This window comes from Budorcas taxicolor, chromosome 1 (genome assembly GCF_023091745.1).
Source record: "Budorcas taxicolor isolate Tak-1 chromosome 1, Takin1.1, whole genome shotgun sequence".
Lineage (NCBI taxonomy): Eukaryota > Metazoa > Chordata > Mammalia > Artiodactyla > Bovidae > Budorcas > Budorcas taxicolor.
This window is the reverse complement of record NC_068910.1, coordinates 146,160,299-146,183,767: the sequence shown is the minus strand read 5'-3', so window position 1 is coordinate 146,183,767 and position 23,469 is coordinate 146,160,299. Positions and strand designations below refer to the sequence as shown.

Here is a 23,469-nt window from a genome sequence, read left to right as displayed (position 1 = left end):
TTTTGTTTTGTCAATGGTTTGGCTTTGCTCTGTGAAAGCTTTTAAGTTTAATTAGGTCCCACTTGTTTATTTTTGCTTTTATTTCCTTTACTTTAGGCTCCAAAAAAAAAAACATATTGCTGCAGTTTATGCCAAAGAGTGTTCTGCGTGGGATTGCATTCCTCTAGGAATTTTATAGTCTCTGGTCTTACATTTAGGTCTCTAAGGAGTGTTTTTGTTTTCTTTAGATAAATATCCACGAGTGGAGTTGTTGGGTCATATGGTAATTCTATATATAGTTCTATTTTTAGTTTTTTGAGGTATCTCCATACTGTTTTCCATAATGGCTGCACCAATTTGCATTCCCATCGACAGTACACAAAGGCTCCCTTTTCTCTACTCCTGGCCAACCCTTGATGATTAGTGATGTTGAGCATCTTTTCATGTGCCTGTTGGCCGTTTATATGTCTTCTTTGGATAAATATCTATTCAGCTATCTATTTATCCTCTGCCTATTTTTTAATCAGGTTTTCTTTTTTATGTTGTTTTGAGTTCTTTGTACATTTTGGATATTAACCCCTTATCAGAATAGTGTTTACAAATATGATCTCCCATTCAGTAGGCTGCCATTTCATTTTATTGTTTCCCTTCACTGTGTAAAAGCTTTTTAGTCTGATATAGTCCCATTTGCTTATTTTTGCTTTTGTTGCTCTTGCCTGAGAAGACATATTCAAAAAAATATTACTAAGATTGATGTGAAAGAACATACTGCCAATGTTTTCTTCCAGAACTTTTATGGTTTCATAGATCTTACATTTAGGTCTTTCATCCATGTAGCTGTCTAATTTTCCAAACACCATTTATTGAAGAAGCTATCTTTTCCCCATTGTATACTCTTGCCTCCTTTCTTGTACACTAATTGCCCATACAAGTATGGTTTCATTTCTGGGCTCTCTGTGCTGTTCCATTGATATCTGTGCCAGTATTATACTGCTTTGATTACTATAGCTTTGTCTTACAGTCAGAAATCAGGGAGCAGGATACCTCCAGCTTTGTTCTTCTTTCTCAAGATAGTTTTGGATATTGGGTATATTTTGTGTTTCCATACAAATTTTAAGATTATTTGTTCTAGTTCTATGAAGAATCCATATATATTTTGACACGAATTGCACTGAATCTCTAGACTTCCATGGGAAGTATGGTCATTTTAACATTATTAATTCTTCCAATTCATGAGCATGATATATCTTTCCATCTATGTGTGTTGTCTTCAGTTACTTTCATCAGTGTCTCATCATTTTCAGAGTACATGTCTTTTACCTCCTCAGATGTATTCCTAATATTTTATTTGTTTTGATGCAATTGTAACTGCATCACATTGTTTTCTTTATTTCCTTTTCTGATTGTTGATTGTTAGTGTATAGAAATGTAACATTTCTGTATATTAATTTTGTATCCTGAAACTTTTCCAAATTCATTGGTAACTTCTATTGCAATCTTCTCATTTGACAGTTTGTTTACTATTTTCAGTGGTTATAAGCCATGCTGCAGTGAATATAGCATTAAAACATATACATTACCATATGTAAAATTAGATAGCCAGTTGAAATTTACTGTATGATGCAGGGAGTTCAAATCTGGTGCTCTGTGACAACGTAAATGGGTGAGATGAGGTGGGAGATGGGAGGGAGACCCAGGAGGGAGGGGATATATGTATACTTGTGGCTGATTCATGCTGATATATGGCAGAAACCAACACAGTATTATAAAGCAATTGTCCTCCAATTAAAAATGAAAAAAAAATGAAGTCTACAAAACAAACGCTAGAGAGGGTGTGGGGAAAAGGGAACTCTCCTACACAGTTGGTGGGAATATAAATTGGTACAGCCACTGTGGAGAACAGTATTGAGATTCCTCAAGAAACTAAAAATAGAATTACCGTTCAGTTCAGTTCAGTCGCTCAGTTGTGTCCGACTCTTTGCAACCCCATGAATCACAGCACGCCAGGCCTCCCTGTCCAGCAACTCCCGGAGTTCACTCAGATTCACGTTCATCGAGTCAGTGATGCCATCCAGCTATCTCATCCTCTGTTGTCCCCTTCTCCTCCTGCCCCCAATCCCTCCCAGCATCAGGGTCTTTTCCAATGAGTCAACCCTTCGCATGAGGTGGCCAAAGTACTGGAGTTTCAGCTTTAGCATCAGTCCTTCCAAAGAACACCCAGGACTGATCTCCTTTAGAATGGACTGGTTGGATCTCCTTGCAGTCCAAGGGACTCTCAAGAGTCTTCTCCAACACCACAGTTCAAAAGCATCAATTCTTCAGCGCTCAGCTTTCTTCACAGTCCAACTCTCGCATCCATACATGACTACTGGAAAAACCATAGCCTTGACTAGACGGACCTTAGTCGGCAAAGTAATGTATCTGCTTTTGAATATGCTATCTGGGTTGGTCATAACTTTTCTTCCAAGAAGTAAGCGTCTTTTAATTTCATGGCTGCAGTCACCATCTGCAGTGATTTTGGAGCCCCAAAAAATAAAGTCTGACACTGTTTCCACTGCTTCCCCATCTATTTCCCATGAAGTGATGGGACCGGATGCCATGATCTTCATTTTCTGAATGTTGAGCTTTAAGCCAAGTTTTTCACTCTCCTCTTTCACTTTCATCAAGAGGCTTTTTAGTTCCTCTTCACTTTCTGCCATAAGGGTATAACCCAGCAATTCTACTCCTGGGCAAAACTATAATTGGAAAACATACATGCACCCCTGTGTTCATAGCAGTGCTATTCACAATAGCCAAGACATGGAAACAACCTAAGTGCCCATCAGCAGAATAACGGGTAAAGACGTGGCACATATATACCGCAGAATACTACTCACTCATTTGAAAAATGACATAATGCCAATGCAGTATTACTCAATCATAAAAAAGAACAAAACGCCATTTGCAGCAGCATGGATGCAAGTAGAGATTATCATGCTGAGTGAAGTAAGTTAGAAAGAGAAAGACAAATACCGTAAGATAATCACCTTCGTGTGGAATCTAAAATATGGCATAAATGGACCTATCTGCAAAACAGAAACAGACTCACAGACACAGAAAACAGACTAGTGGTTGCCAAGGAGGGGGTTGTAGGGAGGGATGAACTGGAAATTTGGGGGTAGTAGATGTAATCTATCACATATATCAATAGAATGGATAGCAACAAGGTTCTACTGTATAGCGCAGGGAACTGTGTTCCATTTCCTGGGATAAACTATAATGGGAAAGAATATGAAAAAGATTGTGTATATATGTATAGGGTTAGGGTCCCATATATATGTATATAAAATCCCATATATATATACACACACATACGCATATAAATTTGAATCATTTTGCTATACAGCAGGAATTAACACAACATTATAAATCAACTCTACATTTTTAAAAAATTGACTCTGAAATGCTTTCTCTTAAACTGATACCAGCCTCTTCATCTGTACCCCTTCTCCATAGGTATATCGGGGTTTACCTGTAAATCTGTCAATTCCTGATATGTGTTCCAGGATTTGTCAACCATAGCATTCTTTCTCAGTCCGTAGATGGTGTCTGTCTTTCTCTCTCTTTCATACATACTCCTTGCCTTGCACGTTCCACCCTCTTGTTACCTCTATGATCTTAAGGTTACAAGGAAATTAAAAAGCTGTTCCTTGTCACATGGAGATTGGGGACTCCTATGTAAAACAGTATTATTGTTTTAAAAATTGGGAATAATGCAAATACATACAAGTATTAGTTGCTCAGTCGTATCCGACTCTGTGTGACCCCATGGACTGTAGCCCACCAGGCTCCTCTATCCATGGAATTATCCAGGCATGAATACTGGAGTGTGTTGCCAAAACTGGGAATAAAGACAAACCCAAAGAGGAAAATAAAAGTCACTTGTCATCCCACAGCCCAGAGATAACCACCCTTAATTTATTATTTTTCAGAAGTTCCTTCTTCTCTGCTTAGACACAAAACCTACTAATATCTGCTTATATAATAAACTCATTTAGTTTTTAGGGTCATAACTTGTCCAGTCTAATAATTATTTTGGTGGAAATGTGAAGATCTCAGGATCCAAATGCAACATTGAGGTTCAGACTCATAAAGAAGGCTAAGAGACACATCCTATGTCTGTTAAAGGAGCCTTTAAAATTTTTTTATTGTTATATAACCTTGTAGGGAGAAGGAAATGGCAACCCACTCCAGTGTCCTTGCCTGGAAAATCCCATAGATGGAGGAGCCTGGTAGGCTACAGTCCATGGGGTCGCAAAGAGTCTGACATGTCATGCATTGGAGAAGGAAATGGCAGCCCACTCTAGTGTTCTTGCCTGGAGAATCCCAGGGATGGAGGAGCCTGGTCGGCTGCCATCTATGGGGTCACACAGACTCGGACACGACTGAAGCAACTTAGCAGCAGCAGCAGCAGCATATAACCTTGTATTTCATTTTTCTTCTAATTGATTGTGTGACCTTCAGAAAGGCTTATTTCAGGAACAAATAAGAAACATGCTTGGTCAGTTTAAACTTATAAGGTTACAGCAGCTGCCCAGATCTTCAGTAAATGACAGGATATCCTACTGTGAGCGGGTGTTGCTGTGGGTTGTACAACAGATTCACCAGCCTAAGTGTATTTTTTTTCGTATCAGCTCCAGGATCAGGGAGCTAATCTTTAATCCTGGATTACAGTCAACCAAAGGCTAGTAGTACATAGAACAGATGTGTCCCTGCATTTGGTATTATGAGGAAATTTCACTCGATTAAAAAAGTTTTAATGATATCTTCATCTCCCGTTTAGTATATTGGTGGTTAAGTGCAAATAAGGTAGTATGGCGAAGTGAAATTTTTTAATGCCAGATTTTTCCCAGTCTCAGAGCAAGTATTGTTATAGACTTGTCTAGATAAACAAAGGAGAACTTATATGTTAAAGTGAGTGGGCTTGTGGCTTTTTCTTAGCCCTAGGGATCATGATGGGTATTGGAATTAAGATTGTAGTCATAGTGATGAATCAGAATGAAGATAAAAGCTGGGGAAGAGTACCAATGGGACAGATATAAAAGCAGTGGAAAGTGTGGGACCAGCCCTGGAGGAAGCCCAGCCGGTTTCCAGCATAATGAGGTTAGTTATCTTGCTTCGCAGTGATGCAGACCCCCAGCTTGTGCAGTCTTGTTGCTGACATTCTTTTTGCTGCCATTTTCCTGTTCCTTGGCTCCCTACTAGGTATTGATCAGGACATTGGAATGGGACAGAGAGAACAAAATGCTGTGAATCAGTTTACCTTCTGGGAATCAGCTCTAGTAGAAACAATTGACAGAAAGGTGGTTGAAGTATTACTTTACACTCTGTGTTCCTGAATTACCAGTACTGTCCCCTTTATTTTTCCGTGGATAATTAAGATTTGGTTGAGCATAGATGAATTAACACAGGTATGAGCTACTGTTGGTCAAGAAAATTTTTATTATTTATTATAAATTCAACCTTTGATATTTGAGTGCCAAATATTTTTATCATTTGTATTTCTTTTATTTTATAATTGAAGTATCATCAATTTACAATATTATATTAGTTTCAGGTGTACAACATAGTAATTCAGTATTTTTATATATTTATTCTATTTAAAGTTGTTATAAAATATTGTCTATATTCCTTGTGCTGTACAATATATCCTTGTAGCTTATTTGCTTTATACATAGTAGTTTGTGCCACTTAATCCCCTACCCATATCCTGCTCCTCCCTCTTATCATTTGTATTTTAATAATTCATTTTTTTCTTATTTTATAAAAATACCAAATAATAGGATTATTTATAAAATATAGTAAGTTACAATATAAACATTATAAAATGATGTGAAAAGAAAGGATTATTTAACAAATTTTTTAAAATCACTAAATAACAATATGAAAAAATTAGTTTGCATTACATCCTGCAACAAATTAAGCTTCAGATGCAAAGGTTAAGCTTAAAAAATCAACTATAGGTCACTCTTAGAAGATAGATTAGACAGTGGAAGAAATCACAAAGCAAATTACAGGCAACTATAGAAGTATTTTGTTTAAAACATGAAATTAAAAGAAAAATGCTTTGTAAGAAGTCTCTTCATATGTATCAGATAGAAAGCTCCTTCAAGTTTATGAGAACTGCAAACCCAAGTAAATAAATGGACAAGGGGTAAATTTGATAATTCATACAAAGAAGATGTATTAAACAAATGTGGAAAAAACATTCTACATCACTTGCAATTAAAATAATACACACTTATAAAACACTGTTTTTTACCTAATTAAATTAGCACCAAAAAATAATTGGCAATAGTCATTGCTGGCAAAGTTGTAGTAAAAGAGACTCATGCTTTACTAATGTCAGCAAAAACTAGCAGAATTCTTTTGGATAGCAATTTGGAATGTATACCAAGAACCAGGAAGTTATACTCTTTAAGGATTGAATTTGAGGAATAATATAAAGAGAGAAAGAAGTATCAAATTTAAATTAGCAAACAAAAAAATAGAGACACTTAAGTACTGTGAAAGGTAAGAGGATACAGTAAACAGCTGTTAATCTTATAAATAAAAACTGTAAATATATGGGGAATACATAATACATGAAAAAATTGTACATCACATACACTCTTACATAGCTATATGCATATAAACAAAGACAAATAAAATGAGAACAGAATATGGGTTGGGATTTCAGATAAAATATATGCTTTTCTGTTTCTTTCTAGAATTTTCTAATGTTTTCTAGTACTTAACAGTAAATAAAGATTAAGTAGAGAAAAACAGCTAAAGATTGTCTAATTTTAGTAATTATGTATTAAAAATTAGAGTAACCTGAATTTTTATAGACTTATTTGGAAAAATATATCCCAGTTATGCTCTTGCTCAAAATCCAGTGCTAGTACTTAGCCCCGAGAATGGTCAAAATGACACTGTGTTCAGTTCTTTACTGGACCACTAATGAGTAACTCTTTCAGTATACATGGGTCCCATGTGTACCACACGAATAAGCCTGTGAGGATGAAAACTCTTAGATGCCATAAAGATAACTTAAAGCAGTCAAGACTGTAACTTACTGTTTCCACCCAAATTTTACTTGGTATTGTTTGTTCCTTTGGTGATTTCATATTTGTGAGCTATTTGTGTTTTAGAGAGGTTTGTTTTTGCAGAGCATCTATTCAGTTTCAGTAGAGCAGAAACCTTTAATGCTGGTCATACCAGAAGCATGGGCCAAATGCCCATGCTATTAATCTCCCTCACTGTAATTTTTTCTGCACTATGTAGTATTATATTTGAAAGGTCATGTTTTAACCATTGTAACAAGAAAACACATCTTATTAAGAATCTATGGAATTTCTTTTCTCTCGAAATAGAGAAAACTAGAAGAGAGAAATGTAGTTCCCTTCCACTCTCTGCTTTTGCTTCATCAACATAGTAGTGAGTTGATTTGCTTTCAAGACCAGAATATCTTCAAAGCTGATTCAACACTACTTGGTTCAGTGTTCTGCAAACTGTAGCCTTTAAGTGACTGGTGATCTGGCAAGAATCTCTCATAACCTTTAACATTGTCATCATCTTCTCCTCACTTCACAGGGCTCCTAGCTCTTTGATGTTCATTTCTGTCCATTGTAACGATAATGCACTGGCAGAAAGGATAATCAGTGGATTATAGTCCTCTTTTCAAGTTTCATGAAATTAAAACACATATTGATTGAATTTTTGATCTATTTTAAATAGTATTTTATTCACTATAAAAGTAATATATGCTGAAAGTTGCAGTATTGTAAATCAACTATACTTCAATAAAATAAAAGTAATATACGCTTATAGTTTACATTTTTTAATACAGAAAAGGATAAATGATATAACATGAATCATCAATAATGCCACCACTTAGAAATGACCCCTGTTACATTTTTGGTGCAAACAGAAATTAAACTTTAAGAGAAACTGGCAAATACTGCATCTATATGTATAAATTTATCAAAACTAATAAATGACCCTCTCTTTCAATTACTTCATGGGAGGGAACGTGGTATAGCAGAAAAAACATTGTCCCTGGACTCAAGCCAGTTCCAAGGTCCTTGGCCCTGTTTTGCCACTTACCAGTTTTGACTTTCAGTTGTTTAAGGCCTGGTTACCATTTGCCTTAGTTTTCTCATATTTAAGTAACTGTAATATGGCCAGACTTGTAGGATTGTTGTAAAAATTAAACATATGACAGACCTAAAACACTCTGCTAGTGTCTGGCATATAGTAAGTACTAAATAAAAGGTAAATACTAATTTAATTGTTATACATCGTTAGGTCCTCAGGAGAGTATCACTGAAAATGCATTCAACAAGGATTAATTGGGCACCTGCACTAGAATTCAGAGAGGAATAAAGCAACATTTGTAATGGGTAATAAGGTAGGGATAATGACGTAGAGACAGAAGGGTGAACTGACTGAACAAGCAAGCTTCAAGGGAGGAGGTGGGGCTGTGGGAGTGGCAGGATATGTTTTGTCCGGAGGCAATTATATTGGAGATTTCCCATCTGCAGGATTTCACTGGTTAAAATCTATACAAACTAATACATATGAATATCTCTATGATATCAAGACCCATAGATAAATTCCATCTTTTAGCAAGTTACCAGGTGAGAGACAAAAGTTGAGGTCATTCTGGGTGATGGTGAAATTGGTCCCTGCAGAGTGGCCTTGTAGGATGGCCCCTGAGCAGATTCCAGGATCTCCTTATGCTTGTTTCTCACTTGTGTGCCTAGATACTTGGGAAGTGCCATTTGAGGAGATCTCAGAGCTGCAGTGGCTGGGTAGTGGAGCCCAGGGAGCTGTCTTCTTGGGCAAGTTCCGAGCGGAGGAGGTGGCCATCAAGAAAGTGAGAGAACAGAATGAGACGGATATCAAGCATTTGAGGAAGTTGAAGCACCCTAACATCATCGCTTTCAAGTAGGTCAAGACTTTTTTTTTTTTTTTTTAAAGTAATAGATTTTCTTTCCCTCAGTACATACATGTAAGTTCCTGACTTAAAAGACGTGTTAAGAATACTCTACAGACTTAGCAATGTGCTAGGTGCTTTGGGAGGATACCAAGGAACTATTATATTAGAATCATGTTTTTGAGAATTTGATAGTCTAATAGCTCTTTTTGCCAGAGCACACAGTGCTTGGAAGGGAGGGAGATACATGGGACAGAGAGGGAGAAGGTGAACTCCTGCCATGCGGTCAGGTCTGCTGAATCAATGTAATTTATCAATAGCACATAACAGAGGCTATTATGTTAAGTTCAATTAAGAAAACAAAGCTAGCATCTGAAGTGATCAGAGGATAATTAGTTCCTTGTAAATAGAGGTGTATTTTCTTATTAGTTTCCATTAGTGTCTCCTCTGAAATATTAACTTGTAGTAACAGGCACCTTCAGAATATTTCTCCCTGCCTCAGCTTTTGCCAGATTCCTTTTCAAGGAATGCCAAAACTGGCTTTCTAAATCTAATAATAGAATTCGTGGTTATAGTAAGTCAAATGATACATTTCTTTCACAAAGTGGTTGTTTTCAAAGAGAGTGTGAACATACCTTTCTAGTTTAGACCCTCGTTTTCCTAGGTTGACTGGGATCCTCAGAGGCAAATTTGTGGAAGGCACCGGACTTGGTCGTGCCAAGAGAATATGTGCTTTATGGGCTTCCCCTGTGGCTCAGCTGGTAAAGAATTCGTCTGCAATGCAGGAGACCTGGGTTCAATCCCTGGGGTGGGAGGATCCCCCGGAGGAGGGAAAGGCTGCCCACTCCATATTCTGGCCTGAAGAATCCCATGGACTGTATAGCCCATGGGGTCGCAAAGAGTCGGACACGCCTGAGCAACTTTCACTTCACTTCAGTTCCCTTTCAAGAGGACATGTGTACGCTCTTCTGCCTGTACCTTTCCCTTGAGCTCCTTCTCTTACCAGCGTTGAAAATTCCTAGGCTTGAACAAATGAATGATGTGTGGCTTAAGAGGAAGAAAGGTGAAGAAGGGGAAAGAAAACCTTTAGGAAGGATGAAAGATTAGAAATTGGAGCCTTTTGGTATATTTTTATATATTGAGTTTATATATAGGCAAATAATAGGACCAATGAGGCTATAGCTAAAAAGTGGACTAACTTACAAATTCCCCTTCCCTAACCTGGGAGGGACTTCTTCCAGCCCCCCAGGAGGGATCCTTTCCTTAAGAAAACTCTCCTTATAAAGTTAAGCATGTCATGCAACAATTTCTAATTGGAATCGTATCCCCAAACCAAGGAATAAATCTTGGGTACAGGTTTTGTAAAATGGATTTAGATGTGTGTTAAGGTTGAATTTTGATTCCCAAACAACACCCCTTATGGAAAGGGAAAGAAGTGTGAAAAGAAAAGAAGCTATGTCAACTGGGATACTAAATGGAGTCTTTGGATTCATTTCCTTGTGGAAGGAACATCCCTCCAGAGGACATGGAGAGAACTTCAGTTGCTATAGTGATTCTATTATTGGTTGCCCTAGGAGGGCCAGGAGGATGTGAGAGTAAAACAAAGTACTATGGAGACCAATCATAATCCTTCCCAAGATGATAAGTTTCACAAGACAATGGGTGGAGAAACTCCTTTCTTTCCTTCATTTTACTTCACTGAGAGGATCATCATTATAGCATGGTATACCCTCATAAGTGGAAGGAAGAGCCTTTTACTTAACTAAATTTTAAGCTTAAATCACAGGGTTTGAGACACAGACTATTCTATGGATGAGCATGGCTTTTTGGCCTCCTGAAGTGAACTAGGCTGTGAGTCTCAGGCCTGAGGGCTTTCTAGCAGGATGTCGTGGACAACTGAAAGTAGAAATGAGTCCTCAGAAGGGGAGTGTGAGAAGCTGGATTTTTTCCTCTTTTCTTTTGTTTCTTCCTTTTTACTCAGGGTCTTTTCCCCACCTTACCCTCTGACCCTCCCACCGGCATGTGCAGTTTTCAGCATTGTGGATAAGGATTGCTTTATTGGTGTCCAACTCTTTAGGCTGAAGATGCTTGAAGGTCTTTACCTCTACATGGGAAACAATAGTGAGACTGTGTCCCTGGCCCATTACACCAGGCTCTTGAGGCATTGTGCAGTGTTGTGTTTGCAGCCGTCTGTGCCATTGTGTTGCCTGGCCAGTGAATCACTCAGGAGTGTCTGGAAGATATCAAAGCGTGATTAGATGTTAGTACGTCTCTCTGGATACTGATTTCTGTACTTCCAGCTTCTTTTGAAGTTAGCAGAAACCATGCACAGAAGGGAAGTGCAAGTAAATAATGTGATATTCTCTTTTTCTTCTAATTTTTTAAGCAATGTTTTAAGAAAACCCAACCTGCCTGTTTCTAATGGAATTGGGTGCCAAAGGGAAGAAAAGGTGGCAATTAGAAGTGATTATAAAGCTGTTATTTATAGCTACTAAGAAGCCTTGTCATAGTACAGGGCTGATGGAATGATTGCTTCTCATTTGTCAGTCAAGAAAGATGAAAAGTATATAGAATATCACTGTTTGACGATGTTTGTCTGACAAGCTAAACATAATTGAATAGGATGCTGAGTAGTTTCAAACAAATATTTGCTTTGTTGTTCTTAAGCACATTACATTATGTCTGCCCTTACTCATCATTTCTCTGTAGTAAAAACTCAATTGTCTATTTGTAGTTGCCGTATACTTGTGCTCCACTGAGGTTTCCTGAAAGTCAAGTAACAGAAACTTGAAAAAAATTTTTTCTTTAAAAATCAAGACGAGCATCTTCTTTGGTGGGCCAGTGGTTAAGAATCCGACTGCTAATGCAGGGAACACGGGTTCAATCTCTGGTCAGGGAAGATCCCACATGTCATGGGGCAGCTAAGCCTGTGCACCACAACTTCTGAGCCTGCGCTCTCTGCAACAAGAGAAGCCACACTGCAAGGACGCCCCCGCTCACAGCAGCTAGAGAGAGCCCAAATGCAGCAACGAAGATCAAGTGCAGCCAAAAATGATAATTCTTTTAATCAAGATAAGAATTCTGGGGGGCTTAGAAAATGATAGGAAAGTAATAGAAATAGCTTTGTGGCATTTGACAGGCACATCAAGGCAGGGAAAATGAAAACTAATTATACTTCTTCATAACCTGCCATTGTTTTAAGACTTTTACAAGCCACTGCTTGTGGCTTTCACAAGCCACTGCTTCTAAATTCTTTTACCACTTATGGCAGCCTAAGAGATAGGACATGAATTGGTAGCTGGTTGAGGACTTTAGCTGGGAGTCTGGTAGGTAGAATAATGATATTCTTTTGGAGGAGGGCATACATATCATTAAGAGATAAGACACAGAGAATTGCTCATGGTAATTTTTTTTAATCTTATTTTCAGAACAAAACTGTGAAGTAAAGTTAATATGATTTTCCCACTTTTATAAGATAACAGTATTAATATAAGAATCCCCAGTATGCTTGTCTATACAGACTTTAACGAACTTTAAGAAAGGAGGCCGTGTAGTGTAGTGAGTGGAAAGCACATGGCCTTTGAAGTTAGACAGACTGGACTGAAATCCGAACTCTGTCATGTTTAGCTGTATGATCTAGTCAGTTTTCCTCTCTAAGCCTTAGCCTGTAGAAACGGAAAAGGTAGTATCTATCGCACAGTGATTTGGGGCAGATTAAATAAGGCAGTTAACTAACACGTTAGCATACCTGACACACAGAAGATGTTCTTTTGTGTTGTTATGCTTCCTCCTACCCCTTGCTTCTGCACCTGTTTGTGCAAAGTCTTTATCAGCAAAGAACGTTCAGGTAAAGTTAAGAAATTTTTGTCAAGAACTTGCTGTGAACTTCCAAGCCATGTGGTAGGAAGAAAAGAACTTGAAGACTTTTTCCTTCTAGGAGCTGATAATCTGTAGAGGGAGAGAAAAATAGTATATAAAAAATTAATTGTAGCATAGGAAATTAGAGAAGAGAAAGATTTTTTAGACTGGAATAATCAGGAAAGTCTTCATAGAAGATGTAGGAATTAATGAAAATAGAGGCTGCATAGGTATATAATAGAATGTGTGACATTATTTTTATTCTAAACAGAAGTGTTTTTCAGATACTTATAATGCAGAAAATTGATTCTTTTGGTATTCAGTCTAATTATCTTGAATTTGAGTATTTTAAAATTCAACAAATTTAATGGTAAAAATAGAAATATTTTACTTGAATTCTCTCTGTACATTATGTATAAAACTTCCATTTAATTTTTAAGGGAAGATACTTAAATTATTCTTAATCTAAAAGAACAGTGTCCAGCCTACACAAGTCTCAGAGAAAGATGCTCTTTGTTTTAGAATGACAAGGTCCCACAGAAAAAGCACCGATACGGCACAGCATATAGATACCTGAGGGCTTCCCAGGTGGCACAGCAGCAGAGAATCCACCTGCAGTGCAGGAGACACAGGTTCAGTCCCTGAATCAGGAATATCCCTTGGAGAAGGAAGTGGCAACACTCCAGTGTCCTTGCCTGGGAAATCCCATGGACAGAGGAGCCTGGCAGGCTTCAACCCATGGGGTCGCAAAAGAGTTGGACACAACTTAGCGACTAAACAACAATAGATATCTGAAGTGAACAAAACAAACTAAAATTGTCTATGTGCTAACAAAGAAACATGTAGACTACAGGGATTTAAATGGTAATTTAAGAATCGGGATATATATGCATTTTATAAATAATTTGGATAGAAAACCTGTCTTTATTAAATTTATTAAATATTTTTAAAGTATAAATATGTATACATGTATGTTTATGTGATCTGTGTGTTCATGTATATGTCTGTGTTTTCTTGAAAGGGGTGTTTGTACTCAGGCCCCATGTTACTGTATCATCATGGAATACTGTGCCCATGGACAACTCTATGAGGTTTTGCGAGCTGGCAGGAAAATCACACCTCGATTGCTAGTAGACTGGTCCACGGGAATTGCAAGTGGAATGAATTATTTGCACCTTCATAAAATTATTCATCGTGATCTCAAATCACCTAAGTGAGTTCTGGAGCTAACTTTTCAGTCATTCTCTTTTATTGTTTTGAAATATGGAATTTTATCAATCATAATGAAGCTTTTAGACTGTTTTCAGTTCAGTTTAAATAAGCAGAGTGGATATCTCTATTTGCGTATTTTGAAGAGTGTTATTAACCTCCTTACTTACCTATATGGCAGATATGTCCAGGCACCTGTGTGGTTTTCCCTTTTTGTTGCTTTGCAATTGTACAACTATGAAACAAATTACATTATTAACCAAAGAATTCACTTTCCATCATCTCAGATAATGAATGCCAGACTTTCCCACTGGAAGACTTGTTTTCCTAGTGTGTTTCCCCCAGAAAACCAATTTTCCAAAACTGAGTTTCAGAAATATATACAACAGAATAAAAATGGATTAGAAAATAAACCAGAGGCAAAGAGAAAGTGAAAACATTAACTAAAGCTTGTCCACAAAATGTATGCCATAAGTTTCTGTACAGTCAGTACAAGTGGATTACGAATTTGGCTTTGAGCTTCCTAGAATCTAAGCAAAGAAGTAAACAAGTTCCACAGTGTCCATTAAACAATATAAATTGGTTGTTTAAGAGAAGCAGAGCTGTTTCTAGTAATCTTTGTTTTCAGAATGATTCTTTGGTTCTCAATAACCCACTTTAAGAGGAATGCTTATTCAAGTTTCCCAAAGTGCATGAAAAAAGGAAAGAAACTGATTAAATAGTACATTTCAATGTGGCTCCTATTTTTATACATTATTTTCATTATTTTCCATCACATTTTTGTTTAGAGAAGCAGAAAAGAATCTTTTCCCAAAACATTTTTTGCATAGTGCTTTCATGATTTACAACATTTAAAAATACTTAATCATATCTGCTTTAATTTTGGCAAAAGAATGTATGGAAGAGATGTAATAAGTATCATTATTCTTATTTTATGTAAGATAATCTAGAGCTCAGAGCCCAAAGTCATGGAGGTAGTGCTTGAACCCAGAACTTAGATCCTTCCTTGTCCTGATAAGATGAGGGATCCACAGTGAGTCCTGCCTCTCCTCCACGGGAGATACAAAATCTGTCCTTGATTATCAATTGTAAAGCAGCTCTAGTTTATCACTGTTAATCTCAACAATGTTTATTACAGTCCTTAGCTCACTAAAAACCTCCTTGCTTTCCTTACACAAAAACGTTATTATAGTATTCATTCCTTCTGTTCACATTTTTAACACAATCTGTTTCTGTCATCCACTGCATACATAGAAAGCACACAAGATACCTTGCCGAAGACCTGTTTGAATGGCCTCCTTCTTAATCAGCTTGTTCTCCTTAAGAATTACTCCCTCTTATATTAGGGGATTCTCTGGCTCTTCAGTGGTTAGGACTCAGCACTTTCACTGCTGTGGCCCAGGTTCAAACTGTGTGGATTGCCCCCGACCCCAAAGCAAAAGACTTACTGTTCAGATTATTTCTCTATATCATTAAGCCTCTGAAACCCTAACTCCTTAACACTTTAATGTTCTAAACAGGCTATTTCAAGTGAATTCAGGCAGTGTCTGAGGGTGCTAGCACTCTGGACTTGACTGGCACTGGATTATACTCTGAGGCTAGCGAAAGCAGTTTGCCCCAGGCCACATTCCAGATCACTATTATAACAAGTAAAATGTGTAACAAATTATATAAGTAAGAAATTATAACAAGTAAAATATTCTACACATGACTTATGTAGAATCTGTGCTTAAATTTATTCCTGCTTTTCCTTAGCAACATTAGCAGAATCCCAGCATACTTACTTGCCTTTTATATTAATGAATCCTGTGTGTCATGGTTCCACGCATGATTTTAGTTGGCCATTATTTAAACAGTGTTTTAGAAGAAGTGTTTTTCCCATTGGATTGTCTGAGACTGGCAAGGATGAGAATCAATGTTTATTGAGATGGGTGCTTTACATTGCTTATCTCATTTAATTCAAATGAAAATTTTATGATATCATTAATTACAGACTCGTAATGCCTTATCCAAAACTCCTGAAGTCAGATGATTTCAGAAGGTAGCATAGGGCATTACATTACACCCCCAGCAAAGTCTGGGGCAACACCCTATAATCATACACATGCATAAATCCATGGCAAAGCCTTTGATAGTCACACAAAATGGGATAAGTAAATTGAGTTTGTTTTATACATATGAGAAAATATTTATAAACCATTTCCAGAGATGTTTGAATTGTGAATAAGATACTGTGACCTGAATTGTCTCCATCTTACAGATGAGAAAACTGGCTTAGGAGAATTAAGTAATTGGCAAAGGTCACACAGTTAGCAAGTGGTTGAGGAAGGATAAAACCAGGTGTAGCAAGCCCAGTATGCTGTGCTGCTCACAAGCGTAAATGATGCTGCTCCTGGTGGGTACCTAAGGCCGCAGCAGTACTGAAACTGGAGAGCTGAGTTCTGCAACGTAGGAGGCAGCAAACAAAATCTTCAGTGGCCAGTTAGTCATGATTTTCATTAGTACTAATGCTCTGAATCCTTTCTTTGTTTCTTTTTAAAGTGTTTTAGTGACTCACACAGATGCAGTAAAAATTTCAGATTTTGGTACATCTAAGGAACTCAGTGATAAGAGTACCAAGATGTCCTTCGCTGGCACTGTCGCCTGGATGGCACCAGAAGTGATACGGAATGAACCTGTCTCTGAAAAGGTCGATATATGGTGAGTGGTGCCATCTTTCCCAATCAAAAAGCCTGTTCCCACTTTCACCCTATTAGCGCTTCCTCTTTCAACACTTCTTCTCACCCAAAATACTCTTTAGTATTACTCAGTTCTAGTTGATCTCAGTCTCATGTAACCCAAGGTACTACCCAGTGTGATGACACTTGGTAAGAAGGATTGGGAGAGGAGGAACTGGGGTGAGTATCCACTCAGTGAACCATCAGCTTTGGGGGTTCATCAAGAGAAAATGCTGAACTTTCTGGAAAACTAACCAATACAGTATTGTAAAGCAAAATAAAGTAAAAATAAAAATTAAAAAAAATTCAAATAAATAAAAATAAAACCAGCTTGAACATCAATAAATAAATAAATAAATAAATAAAAGTTTACTTCAAATAGCCATTTAGTATAAAAGTCTTTCTGAAATATATTACATAATTCTTTGCTTCTTGAATAAAACATGGTAAACGAAGTTTACTTATTCTCAGACCATCATCAGGTGTATTAGTGATGTACTTTGCTGCGATACAGTTACATGCTTTGAGGTATACAGGACTATTTGCCCTTTTATTAAACAGTCCTGTTAGACTATGCTTTTTGCAGGGAGGGAACAGGGAGAGGTATTCATCTTTATTTTCTTTTCCTCTGAAGTTCCAAATCTCTGCTATTAACAGTATATTTTCCTGTAGTTGCTTTTCTTCCATTCTTAAAATTGGCGACTAGTAACTTTTAGACTTAAAACCAAAATAATAGCCTATATTAAAACTGGCTATAATTTTAAAGTAAATAAGATAAAGTAGAAATGTGAGATCATTTGTAATTTGGGTAATTATTACCAAAGTGTCCTCATTAGGGATTTCATCAATTTATGTTCCCAACAGAAATGTATAAGAGTTTTTTCAGGCTCACCAACAAAATGTGTTCCACTTTGGGATCTTCTGCCAACCATATAGGTAAAAAAAAAAATGGTGTCCTAGGTGCAGTTTTAATTTGCACATCTCTTCTTATAATTAAGGTTGTACTTTTTTCATATATTTACACACCCATTTGTAATTTCTTATTTACACACTAATCCTTTACTAAGTTTTCTGATATTTTATTCTTATCAACTTATAGGAGTATTTTATATATTAAGGAAATTATCCTTCTGTGTATATGAACTACAGATACTTTTCACTTTTGTTGTTTTGCTTATGTTAGAGGGTTTCTCCATGTCAAGATTTTCTTTTAAGCAGTTTATCAGTCTCTCCTGTTATGACTTCTAGATTTCTTAATTAGAAAAACTTTCACTACTCTTAAGATTTTTTTTTCCATATGTTCTTTGAGAATTTTTAGGATTTCATTTCTCACATTTAAATCTTTGATGCATTTGGAATTTATCTTAGTGTAAGATAAAGTATAATTTTTTCCCCAGTTGTCCCAATAGTATTTATTGAATAACCAATTTTTCCCTACTGGTTTAAGATGTAACTTCCATCATATACTCAATTCCTATATGTATTTGGTCTAGATGTATTTCTAGACTTCTATTCCTTTCCATTAGCCTAGCTGATTATTCATCACCACTGTTAATTTCTGAAGCTTTGTAGTATGTTTTAATATCTGATAATATTTGTTACCGTTCATTAATTTTCTTTTTCAGAGTTTTCCTGGCTGTTTCTATTTTTTCTACAGCAATATTAGAGTTTATGTGTTTGATTGAAAATTACTAAATGACTAAAATACAAATCAGTCTTTCTGAAATATCTTCTGTGCTTGTTCCCGGGGCTGCTATAGGTCTTTTGGAGTGGTGCTTTGGGAGCTGCTAACAGGGGAGATTCCGTACAAAGATGTAGACTCTTCAGCCATTATTTGGGGGGTTGGAAGCAATAGCCTACACCTTCCAGTTCCTTCCACTTGCCCTGATGGATTCAAAATCCTTATGAAGCAGACATGGTAAGAAATATGTTTCTCCCAATATTCTCTTCTACCTTCTTCCTCAAAACCATATTTAAAACTTCTCTAAACCATATTTAAAACAGCAGGGACGTCTCCAACGTGTATTTGGAATGAATAACCTTACTTTGTGTAAAGTCTAGGAGCCTTGGAATTTGAGAACTTTGGATTCACATACTAGTTCTGCCCTTTTCTATCTGTGTAATTTGAGGCATGTCATCCAAGTGGCAGTTTTCTCACTTGTGAAATGGGGGTAGTATGATTAATTAAAAATTATAAATAAAGAATTTGGTCTGATATCTTGAAGCAGTAGGCCTTAGTAAATGATAGCTATCACCACTTTGCCAGTTCTCAGGGATCATTATTATCAAACAGATTCTAGAGATTTCTAGTTCATCATTAGAGGCGTCTCATAATTACATTTTCCTTTTGTTCTTCAGTACATCAAAACTACCTGAGATATAGCCACACATGGAGTCAGAAATGTTTTTGTTTTTGTTTTTGTTTTTTTGTAAAGTAGAATAAAATCTTTATCCTCCTGGATACAACTTCTGAAATGCACAAGCTTTTTTTTTCTTTTTTTTTTAACTTTTAGGCAGAGTAAACCTCGCAACCGACCTTCTTTTCGGCAGACACTCATGCATTTGGACATCGCGTCTGCAGATGTACTTGCCACCCCACAAGAAACTTACTTCAAGTCTCAGGTAAGTCTGGAAACTCTTCCAGGTCCTGCCAAACACACAGGGAACTCTCAATGGAAAGAAGTCGCTCCTAGAAGAGGGCATTCTGATTCTTAGAACAATTACGTAGCTCGATTCATTGTGAAACAGTAATGATGACTATTATAAACGTCACACATACAACTTTGGCGGTTTTTTAACACTTTGGAGTTTTGGAGGGTTTTTAAGCACTTAACATATATGAATTCTCTTATTTGAAAATACCTTGTAGTAAAATATCATCTTCATAGTGGGTTCTGGTGAAATTGTTGGAGAAAAAAGAGGAAAAGAAGATATGAAAACTGTAGTGTACCTACATTTGAATTAAAACTATTGCTAACCTTCATGAAAGTATTGCTTTCCTAAAGTTAGAAAAGCTGAAGTAAAGAGGAGGAAAGTTGAAGCCCAGAGAGAGCCTGTGACAGAATTAGGCCGAAGAGAACCTTTTCTCTACCTTTTCACCTAGTAGCTCCAAATAAAATATAATTTAATGTATCTGTTAGCCTTTACTACAAAACATACAGCATGGTGTTTTAATATTCATAAATTCTACCACCTTTTTCTCCCAGTGTAAAAGTTTACCTCTCCATAAATAGTTAAAAATACCCTTCTAGTTCCTAGAATTTTTCAGTTATTTACAGGCTGATTTGCTTGAGTCTGAAATTCAGACCATCTCTGGCTAATGATAATAAAGTATTTGTGAACTAATGAGGGAGGTACTGGGAAAAGTAACGGATTTTGAGCATAAATCCCTGTCCTGTGGCCTTGGATAAGTCATTAAACTTCCATAAACCTCACCTAACTCATCTAAACAGTGAAGATGACCATGTTTTCCCTTCCTTGTGGAGTTTTGGTGAGGATCAGATAAGATAATGAACATGCAAGTGCACTGGAAGCTGTAGAGAGCTGTTTGATTGCAAGATGTTATTATTCATCTCCCGCAAAGCTATAAAGATTAAGCCTTCTTTGAGGTTGTATGTTCTGGGTACTTTTTCTGATGAACTCCTGAGATGGATAAGAATGGCAACTAGGGAGCTCCTATTAATTGTGTTTTGACAAATTATCCTCCCACAATGGGCAAGAACTAGTTTTTTAGCACATAGTTTTGCTTATTGATAGCCCTCTTGTACCTGAGGCCTTGCCTCCTGCCTGCTGCCAGAATTCTCTCCACAGCAGTCATCAACCAATAGTTGTTTAACTGCTGGTCGCCACCTTCCCCTCAAACTCTCAGTCAAGGGTGCTGCCAAGAACCCAGCTGATGTCTTCCTGAGAGAACATGCTTCATCTGTTTCTCATCAATAGCACTTGTATAAAGAAGCAGCATATACAGAACAGATGAACAAAGCAACCAATTTCAGTACAATATTAGATTCTGCCAAAGCTATTGCTTCATTCCTGGACAATAAACCATTTCTCCAAGCAGACAATTATTGCTCCTGGTGTTCAATTACGTTTGATAGAAGTCTTTAGAAAACATTTTAGCCTGGTCGCAGATCCCAGCTGCTAGGTGCATCTTGTGCCCTGCTTCTGAGCTCTTCTACAACCCTGTCTTTGCACCGTTTTGAGTGCCACCATTGTTGCTGCTGTTCAGTCACTAAGTCGTGTCCAACTCTTTGTGACCCCATGGACTGCAGCGCACCAGGCTTCCCTGTCCTTCACTGTCTCCCAGAGTTTGCTCAAATTTATGTCCAGTGATGCTATCTAACCATTTCATCCTCTGTCACCCTCTTCTTTGCCTTCTTTCCCAGCAGGGTCTTTTCTAATAGGTTGACTCTTCACATCAGGTGGCCAGAGTATTGGAGCTGCAGCATCAATCCTTCCAATAAATATTCAGGCTTGACTTTCTTTAGGCTTGAGTGGTTTGACCTCCTTGCTACCCAAGGGACTCTCAAGAGTCTTCACAGCTCCACAGTTCGAAGGCATCAATTCTTTGGCGCTCCACCTCCTTTATGATCCAACTCTCACATCCGTACATGACTACTGGAAAAACCATAGCTTTGACTATATGGACCTTTGTTGGCAAAGTGATATCTCTGCTTTTTAATATGCTGCCTAGGTTTGTCATAGTTTTTCTTCCAAGGAGCAAGTGTAATTTCGTGACTACCCAGTGCCACTGTGACCACCCAGAAACTCCAGGGCTGGGAGTTGCAGAGACAGATAGCTCATTAGAGGGATAGACTGTTCTGCCTTAAGAGTAATTTAATCATGAGCAAGTAAGTCCTAGAAACAAGCTTGTGCTCACCGGGGGAGGCAGTAAGGAGGACTCATGCACTAATCAAGAGTTAAGACCTTTCTGACTCAGAATCTAAGATTTCCTACTACTTATAGCCCCTCAACAGAGAAGGCAATGGCACCCCACTCCAGTACTCTTGCCTGGAAGATCCCATGGACAGAGGAGCCTGGTAGGCTGCAGTCCATGGGGTCGCCAAGAGTCAGACATGACTGAGTGACTTCACTTTCACTTTTCACTTTCATGCATTGGAGAAGGAAATGGCAACCCACTCCAGTGTTCTTGCCTGGAAAATCCCAGGGACGGGGGAGCCTGGTGGGAGGCCATCTATGGGGTTGCCCAGAGTTGGACACGACTGAAGTGACTTAGCAGCAGCAGCAGCATAGCCCCTCAACATCCTGCTTCTTCATTTCTCATAGCTAAGCTTCTTTTTTTCATTACTTTATAAAAATCATGGTAAAAGATATTATAAAATTTGCTATTTTAACAATTTTTAAATGTACAATTCAGTGGCAGAAATCACATTCAAGGGTTATAAAACTATCACCATTATCTATTTTCAAAATTTCTCATTACCTCATTAAGCACTAATTTCTCATTCTCTACTCCCCACAGAAATTTCTATTCTGCTTTCTCTCTCTATGAATTTGCCTACTCTAGATATTTCATTGAAGTAGGATCATACAATAGTTGTCTTTCTTTGTCTGGTTTGTTTCATTTAGCATGTCTTCAAGGCTCATCTATGTTGTTCAGTTCATTTCAGTCGCTCAGTCGTGTCCGACTCTTTGCAACCCCGTGAATCACAGCACGCCAGGCCTCCCTGTCCATCACCAACTCCCGGAGTTCACCCAGACTCATGTGCATCGAGTCGGTGATGCCATCCAGCCATCTCATCCTCGGTCGTCCCCTTTTCCTCCTGCCCCCAATCCCTCCCAGCATCAGGGTCTTTTCCAATGAGTCAGCTGTTCACATGAGGCAACCAAAGTATTGGAGTTTCAGCCTCAGCATCAGTCCTTCCAATGAACACCCAGGACTGATCTCCTTTAGAATGGACTGGTTGGATCTCCTTGCAGTCCAAGGGACTCTCAGGAGTCTTCTCCAGCACCACAGTTCAAAAGCATCAATTCTTTGGTGCTCAGCTTTCTTCATAGTCCAACTCTCACATCCATACATGACCACTGGAAAAACCATAGCCTTGACTAGATGGACCTTTGTTGGAAAAGTAATGTCTCTGCTTTTGAATATGCTGTCTAGGCTGCTCATAACTTTCCTTCCAAGGAGTTAAGCGTCTTTTAATTTCATGGCTGCAGTCACCATCTGCAGTGATATTGGAGTCCAGAAAAATAAAGTTGGACACTGTTTCCACTGTTTCCCCATCTATTTCCCATGAAGTGATGGGACCAGATGCCATGATCTTCATTTTCTGAATGTTGAGCTTTAATGTTGTAGCGTGTCACAAATTCATTCCTTTTATGACTGAATAGTATTCTATTGTATGGATATCATCTGTCTTATTCATCCATTCATATTTTAATTCAGCTTCATTTTGACACCTCTGTTATGAGAGAGAGGAGGAGCAAGGTATGGGTGCAAGGGCTTCAGTGAACTGGTTAAATATCTGAGAAGACAAAAACGTGCTAAATGTTACAGCCTTCCCCAGGCCTTACCTGGGCTGTGAAGAGGATTCCATTCACGATAATAACCCTGATTTCACTGTATTTTTCCCTTACCTGCTTACTGGACTTACGTACCTTGTGAAACACTCCCTGCTCCCTCCTCCACTCTACATGTAATTTGGGGGAATCCCCAGTGAAGAGTAGGGATCTCAGATAGCCTCATATTAATGTCTGCCTGCCTTTCCTTGTGGCCTCCCTGGTGGC

At 37.8% G+C, this 23,469-nt stretch overlaps 1 protein-coding gene across 1 annotated transcript in view; it reads left to right on the top strand.

Moving 5' to 3' along the window:
• The window catches only part of MAP3K13 (mitogen-activated protein kinase kinase kinase 13), a 43,479-nt gene that overhangs the window by 3,599 nt on the left and 16,411 nt on the right, over window positions 1-23,469 (top strand). Inside the window, exons 2-6 of the mRNA XM_052642940.1 lie at window positions 8,766-8,949; window positions 13,818-14,009; window positions 16,547-16,705; window positions 18,482-18,640; window positions 19,236-19,344. Coding sequence (XP_052498900.1) covers window positions 8,766-8,949; window positions 13,818-14,009; window positions 16,547-16,705; window positions 18,482-18,640; window positions 19,236-19,344 — 803 coding nt within the window. The remainder of the gene's footprint in view (window positions 1-8,765; window positions 8,950-13,817; window positions 14,010-16,546; window positions 16,706-18,481; window positions 18,641-19,235; window positions 19,345-23,469) is intronic.